General features: G+C 42.4%; 1 protein-coding gene across 2 annotated transcripts in view; it reads left to right on the forward strand.

The window, feature by feature from the left end:
- The window catches only part of LOC5577966 (toll-like receptor 13), a 95,655-nt gene that overhangs the window by 64,908 nt on the left and 11,771 nt on the right, over nt 1-18,976 (forward strand). For both annotated transcript variants that reach the window (XM_021842893.1, XM_021842892.1), the window contains 2 exons: nt 41-1,485; nt 1,549-1,676. In XM_021842893.1, coding sequence (XP_021698585.1) covers nt 41-1,485; nt 1,549-1,676 — 1,573 coding nt within the window. The remainder of the gene's footprint in view (nt 1-40; nt 1,486-1,548; nt 1,677-18,976) is intronic.

The following is an 18,976-nucleotide window of genomic DNA, read 5'->3' on the forward strand; positions in this document are numbered from 1 at the left end:
TTTATTTTAGCCATATTTTACTAATACTTTTCTTTTCCAGAGGTTCGTCCTAAAATGCCACATCTGCTGTCGTTGATAGCATTGGACATGAGATACTGCCGGCTGCAGTCTTTGCCACCGGATTTTTTCCACAACCTACCTAAACTGGAATATCTGTTCCTATCGCATAACTTCATCAGCAAACTTCCGGCCCCGTTATTCTACTCTTTGGGGCGACTGGTTCATCTGGATTTGTCACATATGGATAGTCACTCCCTCCGGGATGATGAAGCACGTATGGATAATCCATTCATGAGACTGATCGAAGGCATGGACATGGATCCAAACATTTTTCAACCGCTGCAGAAATTGCGATTTCTAGACTTATCGTTTACTAAACTGGACCTGAAGGCGTTCATGTCGATGAGCTCCTTGGGGGGAAAGTTGGAGTACGTTAGCTACTGCTATACAGACCTTCCGGCGTTGATGGACTACCTGTTTCTGATGGAAAGTATCAAGATGCTTGACTTGTCGGGCAATGTAGGTTGCGCAAGAGCATTGAATGCTGGAAGTTTTCAGCTATTGCGAGATACCCTGGAAGTTTTGTTCTTCAAAAATGCTAGCATTCAACAGCTAGATTGGATAACCGGTATGGATAAGCTTCGAGTGTTGAACTTGCGCGGAAATTTTCTAGCGTCATTTGAAGGGGCGCCTATGCGGGATTTAGTGAGCTTAGAAGTTCTAGATGTAAGTCGAAATTTCATTCAGTCGTGGCAACATCGAATATTCCAGTTTAATAATAATCTGAAACTACTAAATGTGAGAAGCAATAACCTTCTGTTGATTCCTAGTAGCATGTTGAGAGATTTCGAAATCTTAAGCTATTTGGCTCTTGGTGGTAATCAATTGCAGTGTTCATGTAATTATGTATTACTATTGAATATGGTGTTTGGAAATAACTCAGAAGAAATCAAAAAAGATAACAGTACATCGCAAGTTACTACCCAACAGCCCATTTATACGGTTGGTCATTTAAACTTGTACGACTACAATGAGGAAGAATACCTTTGCATGAATTTTACCAGCAAGAAGAAAGTGAATACTATAAGGCTCCCCGTTTGCGGAAGAGAAGACGAAGGATCTTATTCGAATGTGAGTGAAGAAATGCCAGAGTCGATAGAAGATCTAATAGAAGATTACCTTGTGATATACATAGTTTCTTGTGTGGTATCTGTGATCTTGCTGGGACTTGCCGTGCTGATCTATTGGTACTGGTTCTACATCAAGTACTTCTTTGTGCTGCTGAAAAATTCGGCGATTCTGAGTTTCTACAACGACGATAAAGTGTATCTGGACAAAAGTTGTTTGGATGACGAAGCGAAGTATCAGTATGACGTATTTGTAAGCTACAGCGATAACGACAGAGCTTGGGTATTAGACGAAATGTTGCCCAGCTTGGAGCAGGAAGATCTGATTTCGGTATGCCTGCATGAAAGAGACTTTGAGGTTTGCTTATTGCTAGCTAAATGCTTGTGATGGAACGATAAGGATAATATACTTTTTTTGTAGGTCGGATATGGAATACTGGAAAACATAATCTCCTGTATGGATCGTTCGCGGTGCCTAATGCTTATTGTATCGGAATCGTTTCTGCTCAGTCGATGGTGCCAGTTCGAAATGCACCTGGCTCAACATAGGTAAGATCCAAACATTCAACTGACTAAGTATAGGGGGAGATCCTCCAGTACCGGACACTTATTCTTCTTCTTGGCATAACGTCCCTACTGGAACAAAGCCTGCTTCTCAGCTTAGTGTTCTTATGAGCACTTCCACAGTTATTAACCGAGAGCTTTCTTTGCCAATGTATCCATTTTGCATTAGTATATCGTGTGACAGGTACGATGATACTCTATGCCCAGGGAAGTCAAGGAAATTTCCATTACGAAAAGATTCTGGACCGACCAGGAATCGAACCCAGACACCTTCAGCATGGCTGTGCTTTGTAGCCGCGGACTCTAACGACTCGGCTAAAGAAGGCCCCTAAGTACAGGAACCTAAGACTCTGAATTTGTAATTCAAAACCTATTTATTCTAATCGGTTGGTAAATGGCTGGGCATGGCGTACCATTGGTACCTCGCGTACCTGAAGGAATAAAATAGACCCCTCTGTGCGGTCCTTAGCCTCGTGCCCAGCAACTCCTATCCCTACCTCCTCCCAGTACTGGCCTGGGTACGAGTAACTTTAGGGAAGATCGGGTAACCAATTCCCGGTGGCCAGGAGGAGGAGTTAAGACCGACTATTGGAAAGTTCAGCGCCCACCGGCTGACGAACGAAAACGGCTTACGACTAATTGATTTCGCCGCCTCCAAGAATATGGCCATCCGTAGCACCTACCAGCATAGCCTTCCATACCGTTACACCTGGAGATCACCACAGCAGACCGAATCACAAATCGACCACGTTCTGATTGATGGACGGCACTTCTCCGACATTCGTGCTTATTCTACGCGGCGTGTGAGGTGACACGAGTCGAATGAGATGACAATTGTCAATTCGCTCCCATTTGATTACCATTAGTCGTCTCACGTCACTCACGGTGAGAGTGAGTCGTATCGACTCACTCGCCGCGCAGAATAAGCACAATTATCGACGTCAGGACCTATCGTGGCGCTAACATCGACTCTGACCACTATCTGGTGATGGTCAAACTGCGCCCAAAACTCGCCGGCGTTAACACCGTACGGTACCGACGGCCGCCCCGGTATGACCTAGAGTTGCTCAAGCAACCGGACGTCGCAGCGGCATACGCGCAGCACCTCGAGGCTGCATTACCGGAAGAGGGTGAGCTGGATGAAGCCCCTCTTGAGGACTGCTGGAGAACAGTGAAGGCAGCCATCAACAATGCAGCTGTGAGCAACGTTGGGTACGTGGGACGGAGTTGACGGAACGATTGGTTCGACGAGGAATGTAGGCAGATTCTGGAGGAGAAGAATGCAGCGCGGGCGGTCATGCTGCGTTATAGACGGAAACGACAACAGCAGACCCACCTCTTTCGGGGAAAAAAACGCCGCCTGAAGGAGACGGAGTGCGAGGAGATGGAACAGCTGTGCCGGTCTCAAGAAACACGCAAGTTCTATCAGAAGTTCAACGCATCCCGCAACGGCTTCGTGCCGCGAGCCGAGATGTGCAGGGATAAGAATGGGAGCATTTTGACGGACGAGCGTGAGGTGGTCGAAAGGGCTGACGAGCACTTGAATGGCGCTGAAAGTACAGGCAATGAAGGTCGAGACAACGCAGGAAATGCCTTCGTCAGTACTGTGGAGGATGGAAACCAACCCGCCCCCACTTTGAGGGAGGTTAAAGATGCCATTCATCAGCTCAAGAACAACAAAGCTGCTAGTAAGGATGGTATCGGAGCTGAACTCATAAAGATGGGCCCGGAGAGGCTGGCCATTTGTCTGCACCGGCTGATAGGCACAATCTGGGAAACAGAACAGCTACCGGAGGAGTGGAAGGAAGGGGTAATATGCCCCATCTACAAGAAAGGCGACAAGTTAGATTGTGAGAACTTTCGAGCGATCATCATTCTATATGCGGCCTACAAAGTATTATCCCGAATCATCTTCCGTCGTTTGTCACTTGTAGTAAACGAGTTCGTGGGAAGTTATCAAACCGGCTTCGCTGACATCCGATCGACAACGGACCAGATCTTTACTGTACGGCAAATTCTCCAAAAATGCCGTAAATACCAGGTCCCAACGTATCACCTTTCCATCGATTTCAAGTTGGCAGGCGATAGTATCGACAGCGTAGAGCTGTGGAAAATCATGGACGAGAACAGCTTTCCCGGGAAGCTCACGAGACTGATAAGAGCGACGATGGAGGGTGTGTAAAATTGTGTAAAGGTTTCAGGCGAACATTCCAGATCGTTCGGATCCCGTCGGGGACTACGACAAGGTGATAGATTTTCGTGCCTGTTGTTCAATATTGCGGAGAGCCGGGCTCAACAGCCGGGGTACGATTTTTACGAGATCCAGTCAATTTGTTTGCTTCGTGGATGATATAGACATTGTCGGCCGAACATTTGAAAAGGTGGCAGACCTGTACACCCGCCTGAAACGCGAGGCAGCAAAAGTTGGTCTGGTGGTCGAGGTGGTCGACGAGTTCGTCTACCTTGGATCCTTGCTGACGGCTGACAATAACGTTAGCCGTGAAATACGGAGGCGCATCATCAGTGGAAGTCGGGCCTACTATGGCCTCCAGAAGAAGCTGGGGTCAAAAAAGATTCACGCCCGCACCAAATGTACCATGTACAAAACGCTCATAAGGCCGGAAGTCCTCTATGGGCATGAAACATGGACGATGCTCGAGGAGGACCTGCAAGCACTTGGAGTCTTCGAACATCGGGTGCTTAGGACGATCTTTGGCGGTGTGCAGGAGAACGGTGTGTGGCGGCGAAGGATGAACCACGAGCTCGCCCAACTCTATGGCGAACCCAGTATCCAGAAGGTGGCCAAAGCTGGAAGGATACGATGGGCAGGGCATGTTGCAAGAATGCCGGACAGCAACTCTGCAAAGATGGTGTTCGCTTCAGATCCGGTTGGTACAAGAAGGCGTGGAGCGCAGCGAGCTAGGTGGGATCAAGTGCGTATCGATTTGGCGAGCGTGGGACAGAACCGAGGATGGAGAGATGCGGCCACGAACCGAGTATAGTGGCGTGAAATTGTTGATTCAGTGTTATCTGTTTAGATGTTAACAAAATAAAAGCATTATTCTTTTCAAATTGACCAATATGAAAAGGTTGCACCCAATACTGGACACGATCTCGAAATGCCTCGAATTCGTTAAATTTGTACATCATTGAGTATTTTTATTCTAGGATTTGTATTTTACTGCAACACTCACAGGAGTAATTTGAGATTTACTAAGTGTGCAAGTGGTTCATCAAAAAACCTAACAAACGAAGCTGTCGTAAACTAGGAAACAGGAAGTGCTTGACCAAAATTCTAGTTTGACCATATTTCGTTCAAATACCGTACAAAATACATTCTCACTTTCAAGTTATGATGGTTTTCCATGGTTCTTGCGAGATCCAAATTATTTTTCCATATTTGTTGCGGCGTTGCAACTGGGACTTTGGCTCGGGTGAGCGGGAACGGAAAGATCTGTTGATCTTCCGTCCACCTGTTGCCGGGAGCAACAGGGCACAGGACCGATAGCTCGACTGGAGGGGGTTCTTGCAACTCTAGCCTTGGAAAAGGCTGTTTGGCTTCCACTGGTGGAGGGAAAGGCGGTTTGGTAACTTTAACTTAAACTTATTTCTTCTCTTCGATGTTAATAGTACAAAGGTTGAATGAAAACTGAATAATCTCTTTGCGCATGCAAGCTCCCTTTATAGGTGGCAGGTAGCCAAAAGCGTTGCATGCACAACGTTGTGGAGACGAGGGTGGAAAATTCCACTGCCTGTTATTTACTACATACTGGATGCTGCAATCGGTCTGCTAACTGGTGTCTGTTGTGGTGGTGGTAGTGGAAACTCTTTTGGGTGCTGCTTCACGCTGTACATAGATGGATGGTTGGTCGGCTTGACTGCGTACAGGTACATGTTTGATCATGTCACTCGAATGGATGGGGTGCAAGGCAAAACTAACGACGTGGTATGTGTGTGTGTTATTTGGGGTGGTTGTTAGTGGTCGGGATGAGAGGCCGAAATACTCGCGGCGGCTCGAGGTTACATGGGACAGGGGTGGGAAGGACTCACAACTCAAAAAACTTCGCGTTGGCGCGAACATACTCCCCGGCCAAAATGGAAAAGGGAAGTTGCATTGATAGTAAGGACGAACATGATCGCAAAAAGGGAACTCAGGAACTCAACTCTAAAGGACTGTCAGGGTGGAAACAATAGCTTACTACGTATTAACAAATAAGCTCAAAGGGATGGAAGGAACTACGGACTGATTTGCGGAAGAAACTGCTTGTTTCACAGGAGATGACAAAAATGGAATCATCAACTGGTGACAACCTTGAGGCAGAAAAAACTCTTCACAATTCTGGAATAGGTCAACTTTGGTGGCTGTATGTCACAAAGGGAAATAATCGAGATAAAAAGGAATTCTACTTCAGGCACTGCAAGGAACTTTGAATTTCATTACACAAAGGGCACAGGTGTTACAGAAAACATTGGTGGGCAGTTTATGGTAGCCTGCCATACTAACTCAAATGTTGGGGATTTACACGGATGTATCAATACTTGTGGACTGTATTTGGATAACTGGACAAACACTTCACAGGGATTCGAATACTACTAGTTGCAATATTAGGTACTCACATTAGGATAAGGAATCAACATTAGGGAAACAAACTTGGTAAGGCACAAAACATGAAAGATCGTTTGATGGAATTATCATTTCTTGTAGGACTCGTCAAGTGGACTGTATTGTGGGTGGAAATCTTACATGGATACACATCTTACTCAATGGAACAAAACTTCAAGTTGGCAATGGAAACTCAACAACACTAATGTTTCTATGGGATTCTTCAAAGGTGGACTGGGGAAACCACTTTGAGCCAGGATAGGGAATAGGCACACACCACAAATCGAAAGCTTGCTTACCATTTGATGAACATCTTTGGGTGGATGCGCTCGGGACACGCACTCCGGGATGGCTTCGCTGGCTCGACGTCGCATGGGGGCTTCATCTGGTGGTTTCTCCGGCCTGGACTTGGTAAGGGGTTGCTTGGAATCACCAGTCGGGTTGACCGGCGGCATCATCTTCTTGGTCAATCTCTGGTTTCGGGCTTCGCTTAATACCGGACGTTTTCCGGTGGGCATCGGGGTTGACTCCTTTACCGGATGGATTCCGGCTGTTGTTAGGAATGGCATCGCTATCGGTGGAATCGTGGTTGAACACCGCAACCACTTGGGTACTGCATGGCTTCCGGTTGACACTGGACACGGGTGCTTTGCTGGACATATCTCGCTCATCTTCAGGATTGGCTTGCTGATCGGAGGGATGCCGGCTGACATCCGAATCGGCTTGAATCTCGCAGGCATTTCTGTAGACGGCATGGCTAGCTTGGATACCGGAGGGATACCGGTCACACCTGGAGGCTTGGGAACCGGAGGAGGGATACCGGTCACATCTGGAGGCTTCTCTGGTGCCGGATGGGATCCGACACTAGGCGGGAATTGTTTCAGAACCGAACGAGTTCCGGTCGCACAAGATGGCTGCTCACGAATCAGATGGATGCTGGCCAAACATTGGAACTTCTTGGCCACCAAATGGAACACGCTTGCAGCTGGAAATCTCTGGGACACCGGCTGGTATCCGATTACACTGGACGGCTGCTTCATAACCAGAGGGAATCCGGCCACATCCGGGAACACACGCTGGAAAGGCTTCACTACCGAATTGGATTCGGTCAAGTTGGAGGAATGCTTCAATGCCGGAATGGATCCGGCCACACACGGGAATCGCTGCGGCGTTGGATGGAATCCGGTCAATCGGAATGACTGCTTCGGCGCTGGACTGAAACACAATCCGATCGCACTCGGGAACTTGATGGGAATTGTGCGGAATCCACCCACACAAGGGAACCGCTGGAGCACCGGACGGAAACCGGTTGCGCACTGGAACGACTGGGAACTTGCTGCTGGATTCTGGAGTATCTTGGGCACGTCAGTTGGCATCGATGCCAACCTGGGCGGTGGATGGAAACCGGGTGGCATAAGAAACGACTTCGGTAACGCACCACATCCGGTAGTTCTCTGGAACGACGTCAGCTTCGGATGGATTCCAACCAGGTTGATTGGAATCGGGTTCGTCACTTCACAGGATGGAATGTTGTTCACGTTGTTGACAAATTGGGTTGATGCATTGCCGACATGGAATTCCTCTGGGTTGGTCTTTGCTGGATTAGCAGAATACTCACTCTGCTTGCACGGAGGATTGGGCTCGTCTTCGTAGGCAACGGTTGTCACCTCTTCACACGTCGTTGGCATTTTTCCACTGTGGGTGGAATCTTCTTCACGATGGCACTTCTGAGCTATTGGAGCAACAGAAGGCGGGACAATCGGCATTGGTGCCGACTTGCTCTTGATGACCTCGGAGAGATCACCCTCGGAACGGACCAGGGCTGCTCCACACACAGGATTTAACTTCATGGCTGAAGTTTCAGCGCTTGGTGGCTGCAAGGAGTGGATTGGGTTGATGGCAAACTGGCTCACCTTCAACTCGTTCGCTTGGGCTGGGAACAGCTGCTCTGGGGACAACTCTTTCGGTGGCGACGTGTTTGGCTTCTCCATCACGTCTGGAATCGGAACGGACTGTTCCTTCGGTGGATTCGGTGATCGGCTTCGTATGATCGGGGTGCGCCAGCGTGGCGCAGTGGTCGCAGCGAAATAGTTGTATGACAACGCTCGACTGTGCTGGTACTTGTTACCGGTGGTCGGAAAGGATAGCAACAACGTTTCCACCAGTAAGCAGGCATCAAAATGGAGGTCCTCGAAGCGCTCATAATTCTCGTCAAGATCTGCATACCGCTCGGCTGGGAATGCAGACAGCAACTCGCCATACACTCTCTGGTATTCTTGGTACAGAAACTGGAGCTCACTAACATAAAGCTTCACTCGTGCAAAGCTTGGTCGGTTGGTACCATCCCTGTCAACCAACTGTTCCTGGAGCCGCTTCACTTTTGCCTCGACGAGGCTACGTTGGGCGAACAGCCTTTTCACTTCGGCCATTCTGGAACCACTTCACACGCGCGCGACTTACTTTCGGGGTGGAAATGATTCGGACTTCGGGACTTTTTCACTGTCTCTGTTCACTTCACTTGGGGAATTTCGTCTCCTCTCCACCAATGGAAACCAGGAATATTCTTTTCGCTCTTGTGTCGAGCTACCGGGCAGGAACAACAGCAATCCTTTGGTAGGAAAGCTGATTGCTATCGGCGATAGCAATTGGAATGGATTTGTCTCAATCTGTTGATTGACGACTGACTCTGCTGCTGTTGCAGCCTTCAAGGAACTGGCTCCTCTATCCGGTTCGAAGGACCATATGTTGCGGCGTTGCAACTGGGACTTTGGCTCGGGTGAGCGGGAACGGAAAGATCTGTTGATCTTCCGTCCACCTGTTGCCGGGAGCAACAGGGCACAGGACCGATAGCTCGACTGGAGGGGGTTCTTGCAACTCTAGCCTTGGAAAAGGCTGTTTGGCTTCCACTGGTGGAGGGAAAGGCGGTTTGGTAACTTTAACTTAAACTTATTTCTTCTCTTCGATGTTAATAGTACAAAGGTTGAATGAAAACTGAATAATCTCTTTGCGCATGCAAGCTCCCTTTATAGGTGGCAGGTAGCCAAAAGCGTTGCATGCACAACGTTGTGGAGACGAGGGTGGAAAATTCCACTGCCTGTTATTTACTACATACTGGATGCTGCAATCGGTCTGCTAACTGGTGTCTGTTGTGGTGGTGGTAGTGGAAACTCTTTTGGGTGCTGCTTCACGCTGTACATAGATGGATGGTTGGTCGGCTTGACTGCGTACAGGTACATGTTTGATCATGTCACTCGAATGGATGGGGTGCAAGGCAAAACTAACGACGTGGTATGTGTGTGTGTTATTTGGGGTGGTTGTTAGTGGTCGGGATGAGAGGCCGAAATACTCGCGGCGGCTCGAGGTTACATGGGACAGGGGTGGGAAGGACTCACAACTCAAAAACTTCGCGTTGGCGCGAACAATATTAAAATCATTAAAATCATATGTTCAAATTTAAGGTAATATATCGTATACGTCAACTTTTTTTGTTTTCTCTGTTTTTTTTTTCAAAAAAGCGTGCATATTTCAAGGATGGTTATTCCACGCAACCGTTCCTCTCTATAGTAGCTTCCTTTTCTTCTACCACACCATTTTGATTGGACCATGATTTCTCAGTTTTTCGACCATTTCCGGTATTGGGTGCTGTCCGGTACTGGGGGATCTTCCCCTACTTCCCCATATATGGGGACTTATACAGCGCGATAAAAATCTTGATCAATTCAAGGGGAGCCCTTCCCATCATTGGTCTATATTTTGCCGTGGCAGGCGCCATTGTTGCCTAAAAAATAGAAGATCACCAGCACTTATGTGCACTGAGAGTGTCTGTATTAGGCCCAAGCAGTCATCTGGTTGGTTCTTTGTGTAAGCGGAGCTGATACTGGAGCAGCAACTATGGGCGGCCAATCAAGCTCAAGCTCAAGCTCTCATGAATTCATATAAACAATTATTGTTTTAAATAGTCACTTCTAAAAGTCCTAATAGTTTTATCCAGACTTATGATTAATTGCTTTAAAAATTGTTAGCATATGTTTATCGCCATCTCTAGGAGCCTTTCAACGTTACACGTAATAAATTTCTGATTTAATCTTATTGAATTGTTTTTAAAACCAAATTTCCAACGATGAACGATTTTTCTAATAGATGTTTTACTTGTAGGCTATTTAAAGATTTTCTTTTGAAACCCTAAACTGATTTCTGGACGTTTAATAGATATTTTATTATTTTCTTTACCGCACAACTAGATCTTAACGGAAGTTCATCTAGACGCGAGAGGGAAATTCTTATAGAATTTCCGAATTAGTTTCGGAAAGCATTTCTTTAAGTTATCGGAAGTATGTGAGCATAAATAAACTATTGGAGAAACATATATGGGTCTAGTAAAGGAATACCTAATATATCCCTCCCGGGACGAACCACCACAATTGTGCTGTTCGGCACCCATGATATTGGATGCTTGTTTTACTAAACTTGTTTTGATTTCGATTATTGAACTAATTAATGATACTTGTAATTAAGCACAATTGCTTTTGTTTACATTGTGTTTAGAAGACACCACGGAACGTTAAAAAATTACGTCAACTATTCAGACGCGATAATCTTTTTTGTGTTCTACAATACATGCTGGTCCAATATCTGCCATACAATTTATGAAATTGCACAAGTGGAGCTGCAAACCTTTACTTATAATGCTTCTGAACTGCAGAGTCGTTCAAACGGCATACTATTGATGTATCCAGTCCATGTTGATCTTCTTCTTCTTCTTCTTGGCGTTAACGTCGTCACTGGGACAGAGCCTGCTTCTCAGCTTAGTCTTCATATGAGCACTTTCACAGTTATTAACTGAGAGCTTTCTTTACCAAAGTTGCCATTTTTGCATTCGTATATTGTGTGGTAGGTACAATGATACTCTATGCCCAGGGAAGTCGAGAAAATTTCCATTACGAAAAGATCCTGGACCGACCGGGAATCGAACCCAGACACCTTCAGCATGGTTTTGCTTTGTAGGCGCGGACTCTAACCACTCGTCCAAGGAAGGCCATGTTGATATTACTCGCAAAAATGTTGTTTATGATGTTGATTTACGAAATGTGTCTTAAAACTTGGTTTTAAACTTTTGCACTACTATCAAATACTACTAAACTATTAAGCACTGTACGAAGTTCGGAGTCTAAATTATCCGCTAATATAAAAAATATCGTTTCGTTTCTTTTACCTTAAAAATAGTACTGTTCAGATCTTGAATTTTGAGACTTACATAAGTTGATATATTATTAAGCAAAATGAATCAACTTTATTGCCGTGCGTATAGTTTTGCAAAGTAACTAGCCGCATCGATCAAAGAAGTGTGAGTTCAAATCCCGCTTCAGCACGGGTGTTTTTTTCGTCAGGAAAGTATTGAACATTGCACAATGGACCGAATCGACAATTTAGCCGAAAAAAAGTGTTTTCTCTGTTCTCGTCGATATTAGACGTTCGATGTCTTCAGAGAAGATTTTCGTAAATGAGTTTTGCATCTTTTAAGAAAAAAGTTGTTTAGGGGGCCACCCCTTTAAAACTTTAAGTTAAAATTTTGACTCAAACTTTTTTGTTTGATGAAATTTTGTTATTGTTATTGACAATGTTATTTGGAACAACTTTGTCGAAGACACTCCTCATTTGAGCTAAGTAAATTGATTTTGAAAGTTTTAACTTAGAGTGGACGCAAAAAATAAGTTATATAAGTTGGTCTAATTTTTTTTATTTTCAGTTTTACGTGAATGTGGTCTTCATCAGAGTTGCAGAGGAAGTAAAGACACACATTTTTGCTGGACATCGCAAGGTTGTATTTCTTGTGATTTTGGAATTATAAGCAAATTTAAGTGAAAAACTATGAAATCTTCAGATGCCCATAACTCATGGAGTTGGTTCGATAATTTTTTTCTTTTAGCGGCATTTGAAAGGCTATACAATAGGCAACTTTTGCTGCAATAACTGTGAGTACGTAATTTTTGTAAATTGAGAGTATTAAGTTCAAATATATATATAAAAGACTCAAAATTCGCTTGTAACTCACAAGATTTTAAAGTTCCATAGTTAATTCCAGGTGCCCCGGGGGATATGGCCAATTCAAAACATGCCCGAAAAAACATCAATATGGGTATGAACATCAAGATTTTTGAAGGTGATGCTAATAGAAGTATTTACAGCGCAACTTATTTATACGACCACTGTATAGCAGTCTTCACGGTGTGGCATGAACACAACGCGTACGGATGTTTTTGCACTCATTTGAACATTGCATCCAATGCTTATGGTGTACAAGGAAACTTGTACACGAACTTGAACACGAGCGCAATGTACAAGTTTGCGCACAGTTTTGTACCCATGTACAAACCCGTGTACAAAACGCGAGTACGAACCCGTGTACAAATCCTGAGTACAAACGCATGTATAATGTTCACCAGTTCGTTTTGCGTTCCGTTCTGTTTAATTTGAGATTTTCGACATCCTTTGGGGACCAACTGAATACATGTGCTTATCAAAGCTGATTCGCTTTTTATTTCTGCTTTAACTGTCAACATACGTATCATTATTTTAGTATATTAAAAGCATTATTCTTCTTGGCATTACGTCCTCACTGGGATAGAGCCTGCTTCTTAGCTTAGTGTTCAATGAGCACTTCCACAATTATTAACTGAGAGCTTTCATTGCCTTTGTTGCCATTTTCGCATTCGTATATCGTGTAGCCGTAGACTCTAACCACTTGGCTAAGCATTCTTTTTGTTTAATATTAAACCATTTTTTGTAAAAAAAACACTCTATCGCACAGTTCGACAAATAAAAATGGGACTTATTATACAAATATGCGGGATTAAAAGTACAATAAGAAAAATACTAGAGTTTGTATAATGTTTGTGTCTGACTGAGGACACAAACATTCTAAAGCCCCGTCCCTTTACTGAAAATAAACCCGAACATTTACCACCTCAGTACTATCATGAAAAATGGAAGAAGCTCTATTTTTAACATGAAAAATGAAAGAAAGAATTTTCAAACTTTTCTCTTATTCAATCCACCCCGACTGTACCATTTACGAATTTGTGCGAATTGCATAATGCTTATGCTAATGCTAATAGACCACAAGAAGGGCAGAGGGATACAAAAAATCCTACCACTATGAAGGATCATGTGAGGAGCCAAACGCAATGGGGTGCAAGTAATAAATTGATCGGTTTTGAGTTAAGAACACTAATTTTTTTTTACTATTTTCAATCTCTTCAACTACATTTTCTCAATAGCAAAAATAGCTTAATTTGTTGAAAATTGGCTTCTTTTTTTTACCTCGTGTACAATTTGTATAGAATGAAAAATTGCTCAAAAACAATTTTCCTAGTCGATTTTCTCAAAGGTTTCCGTCACTTATCACCCCTTCGTTTCTAACATCCTCTCTTGTCGACCATTACATATCTTGTTTAATATTCTAAAGGTAAGATCTAAAAACTTTTAACTAAATAATTTAACTATCGATGTTTAATACTCAGAATAAAACAATTTACTAGCATAATATATAAAGTAAACCAAACAAGAAGAGTATAGTCATATCACAAGCATAAAATTACAATCGACTATCTACATATTGATATCGAAGGGACCATCGGAATAGGGAGAGATCGAGACAAAGAACACATTTGTTTATAACCACTCCGTTACCGGGAAAATGATAAACAAGTAGACGTCATTTCATTCCCTAAATATTTTGAATCACTAAAATCTGGTCTAACCTTTGAAAATGAGCAAAATGATCGAGCATGATTAAGTAAAAATATATTTGGTTGAAATTTTAATAGAATTCCATATAACACTTTAAATTTTTGCAGAAATTTGCTGATTTTCAAGTTAGATCTATTTGAATAGTTCAATACTTTTTTTAGTTTTGGTCAATCTCGGTCAAAAACAAACAAAACTTGTGCTTTCAGCCAAATTTTATTGCATTTCTAATGAAAAAAATAAAATAAAAAAAAGTTACGTAATATGTGAATTAGACTGGCTCAGCTCAGTATGGGAGAAAAATAAAGTTGTATAATTCCACGAGGCACCCTTCAGGATTATTTCTCAGGTTTAGAGTAAGAGTTTCTGAAAATGTCAGCTCGTTTGGTCGTTCCATGAGCTGGCGCATTTGAATTGATGTTAATATGGGATTTCCAGCTCAAACATATGGGAAACAACACATCATCTACTGTTTGGTTCAGGAAAATAGTTGATCACGTTTAATGTTACCCATAATGTCAAAAACACTACTTGATACCATGACGAAAAATATTGTAGAAAGTTGTATCATGATTAAAATGGCTAAAGCTGGTGTTTTACTTATCTGAAGTAGATTTGTTAAACTTACACAATACTGCTTTGTGCTTCTTCCGCATAGCTTGATTATAGCCACTAAACGCATCATAGCCATCTATGACGCTGAGCGAGCTGCTGCACAAGGCGTATGCATTTATATGATTGTACTGGAGTGCTGATCTAAGCCTAACTTTCAACAACTAGAATGTTAATGAAAATGAGCTTATATCCACATAAAACGTTCTGCAATTACATTCATTAGGGTATCAACTAGCGTATTTATCATTCTGAGCTCAATTTAACGCGATCAATTAGTAAACGGAACGAAACAGTGACGTAGGGAAAATTTTCAATGAATTTAAAATTAAAATATCCCACACAAACTTTGAATGGAATGCGCTGGCTGGTGAAGCAACCAATCGAGTTGAAATTTTGAAAGAACTTTTTTTTAACCCGGCACATATCTAGGGGGTGCCCCGTTGAGTTTTCTAACTTTTTTGTTCAAGGGCCAGTCTAATATGAATAACCCATTCTGAAATAATGAAAAAGTCAAATAACATATTTAAATTACATATTTCATCGATTAAGGCGATAAAACTAGTTTTGGCCATACTTTTTTTTTTCAACCATTGTGCATGGACGTAGCATATTGAATCATATGTCAAATACTGTAAAACACAATAATTTCAAATTTTTAGGATGTGTCAAACCAAGAACTTCAACGAATCAGTACTCGGTTTTTAAGGCTTATTAATCAATATAAAATCAAAAAAAAAGACGTAAACACGGCTCAAAACACAGTTGATTTCGAGCTGCCTTTAATAGTACAACAGATTTACCCACACCTGGAAAATAAGGATTCTTTGGAAAATTCTAGCAGAATCCGCGGAAAAATAAAATTTGGTTCTCGCTTAAATAATAATGATATAGTCCATGATTGTCGTTTTAACAACGCTCCAAAAATTGCTGATGGAATCCAGAAAGTTCTGACAGATTTTCAGACAAAATCAATTCGAGGAGAAATTTGTATACTTTTTCCCACTGAAATATTTGTGACATTTAGATAAAATTCAGGATAATAAAAATTACAAAATTATTTTGGCGGAGCAAAAAGAAATATTCCGGTATCTAATATTTTAATTTAGTGGTTGAGCGGATGGCGTAGATCGAACAGCAACCATTTTTTTCAGATCCCGACAAAATTCTGCGCGTGAGGCTGGACACTTGGTAACCCAGGGGTTACCAGTCTTTATCATAAATCAAACACGAAATAAAGCCAGTGAGCCAAAAGTATCCAACACGAATTAAAAAAAAAATTAAATAAAAAATTAACGCTCTTTTTTAAATTCTTTAGTAGTATCATTCCAAACATTATACTGCTTCGCGACGTGCGAAGTTCGATTTTTGACCAACTTCGCCACGTCGCGAGTCGTTACGCTATAGTGCGCATCTATGCCCTCCGCCGTGTGCATTATGCGCACTATTAAGAATCGAGCTGCGAGCCGGTCAAAAAACGAACTTCGCACGTTGGTTCACCCACTTTTAGTCGCGAAGCAGTATACATTCATTTCTTATATCTAGGTGTTCTGTGTTAGGCAACACTATCATCCTAATTTGGAAAAACAAATTGAAGCTTTTATTAACATATTATTAACAACATATTACATTTCATTTGCCGTAGCAGTTAAGAATTTTACCAGGAGACCTGCTTTAACCTGGTTACAAGAAAAAAAACGCGTTCAATTTACTTAACCTAACTTAACCTAAATGAACAGCGCATTTATCGTAGCAATAGAAGATTCCAACGATTTTTGTCTAAATTATTTATTATTTCATTTGACATTTGTTCTAATGTTTCAACATAGGATATTCTATGTAACTAATTAGTACTATACCAGGGAGGAAGCGTCAGAATCATTTTCAAAATTTTATTTTGAATCCTCTGTAGAGCATTCTTCTTGGTATTACAACAGCTAGTCTATATTGGTACAGCAAGGCCGGCCTGATTTTTTTAAGATCAAAAGTAAAATTTTCAAAGAGATTTCTGAACACAAAGTTTCTATTTTTTGTTAATAAGTGGTTACATACATTTTATATAATTGTTACCTTTGGCTTGAATGCCCTCAATGTGATTTTTGAAAGTTAAATGAGCATTAGCCCTAGATACTTAACTTCATCTGACCAATTCATTGGAACCCTTCTCATTGTGACAACATATCTACTTGAAGGTTTAAAATAAAGTGCTTTTGGTTTATGTGGGAATATTTTCAGTTGAGTTTTGGGGAGGAAATCATCCATTTTTGCAAGTATGAAGAAAACATATCCAGACTCTTTTGCAATCTAGTACAGATGTTACGCAGGTTTTCTCTTTTGGCGGAGAGACCTGTGTCATCCGCAAACAAAGATTTTTGACATCCTTGAGGTAACTCGGGTAAGTATTGTTTAATATTAGTACCAACATTCTGCCCTGAAGAATCAAGGCAACAATCAAGCCTTCATGCCGAACACTGTCGAATGCCTTTTCTATGTCTAGAAGAGCAAGGCCAGTAGAATAGCCTTCAGATTTGTTGGAACGGATCAAATTTGTTACACGTAATAGTTGATGAGTGGCCGAACGAACCGCGTCATCTACAATGTTCGTACACCGTGTGTACAAAAGTACAAATGAACCGTGTACAAACTCAATGTTCAAACCTGTGTACAAACTTGAGCCACGCTCTTGTGTACAATACAGGTCCATGATGTTTGCGTTCATCTTGTACCTGTGTACAAGCTGGTGTTCAAGTTCGAAATAAACTTGCACACGAAGAACTTGTACTCAAGTTGGACACGGTGCATGTTCACTTGAAGACTGCTGTATAGTAAGTTCTATGGGCCCTGGGGGATGAGGTCATGTTTCGAATTGGCCACATAGCTAAGAGCCCCTGGAATCTACTATAGAGTGATTATTACATCTTGTGGTTCTGAAAATGATCGCCATTTTCCAAGTCACATAAATCTTTCTGTTTATGGTAGAATGTGATTCTAAACGGACATGTTCCGAATTGGCCATATCCCCCGGGGCACCTGGAACCTACTATAAAGTGGTCATGGCAGCCGGTGATGCTGGAAATGCTTCGGAAAGCATAACCTTTGAAAATCATGAAGTTTGATGCCCATATTGATATGGTTCCAGATATGTTCCTAATTGACCACTTCCCCCAGGGCACCTGGAACCTTCTATGGAGTGGTCTGTGCATCTAAAGGTTCTGAATACGCTGCAGAAAACATCATTTTTAAGGTTGCTGTCTGCTTGGATATAGCTCCGGATAATATTTACATGATTGGAAATACAAACATGACTGATTATGCTTTCCGGAACCAGTTTTACGGAAATGGTCATATTTCTGAAGATTTCCAACCAATCTTAATACGTCCGGTGACATTCAACTTCCTATTAGTTCTAGTTTCTAGGAAAATTGCAAACCTCTATCTAACTTTACACCGCACAAAAATACAAGCGACAGAAAAAATGACATTTGGACATGACCTCAGAAAATCCGGAACATCTCCGGTGTCCAGTGGCCAATATGCATGGCCAAAGAAGTTCCTAAAACTGGACCAAATTTGCCGTCGACTGCTTCCAGACGCATCCAATTCCATCCATTTTTCATAAAGTTATAAGCATTTGAATTTGGGCAAAATTTTGCCTATCTCAATCATTTTGCCTATCCCCTGTACATTAATTGCGCTTCTTGAATTTAGGCGGTTAAATGAAGTTCAATAGTGCTTAGTACCTCTACTATTCTTACATCTACCCTAGATGTTATCAAAACTTGTTTATTTTCACGCAAGTTATCACGTTGTATTGTGAATAAGAATTAATATTTAAATATAGGGAGCATAGTTTTTGAACTTTTAAGTCACTTCGGCATTGGTTGCCATAAGCGTCATATTGAGGGTTGCAAATGTTGATTGGTACTTCGCGTACTTGCAGAAATATAAAACAGATCCCTATGTGTGGTTCTTAGTCTCCAGTCGAGCCACTCCTATCTCTATCTCCTCACGATACTAGCCGGGTACGAGAACCTTTAGTGAAGATCGGACAACCAATCCCGATGGGAGCTTAGGTCGTATACTGCTAGGAAAAAGGGTTTGCTTCTGCAGTGTCTGGAGTTTATGTCAGGGACGGCTGATCATCATTCGAGTGCTAGGAATCGGTTCCGTTCATTGTTTCCAGGTTCAGTTCCTAGTCGATGAGCGGATCGGAATCTTGGCATTTTAGCGGAAGAACTAAAGTGAAAAATAATACCTGAGCAATTCTCGCTGAAACCAGGCCGCCATCGGCACCCATCGTTAGAATTCCAATTTTATGTCTCTG

This window comes from Aedes aegypti, chromosome 2 (assembly GCF_002204515.2).
Source record: "Aedes aegypti strain LVP_AGWG chromosome 2, AaegL5.0 Primary Assembly, whole genome shotgun sequence".
NCBI classification, from domain to species: Eukaryota; Metazoa; Arthropoda; class Insecta; order Diptera; family Culicidae; genus Aedes; species Aedes aegypti.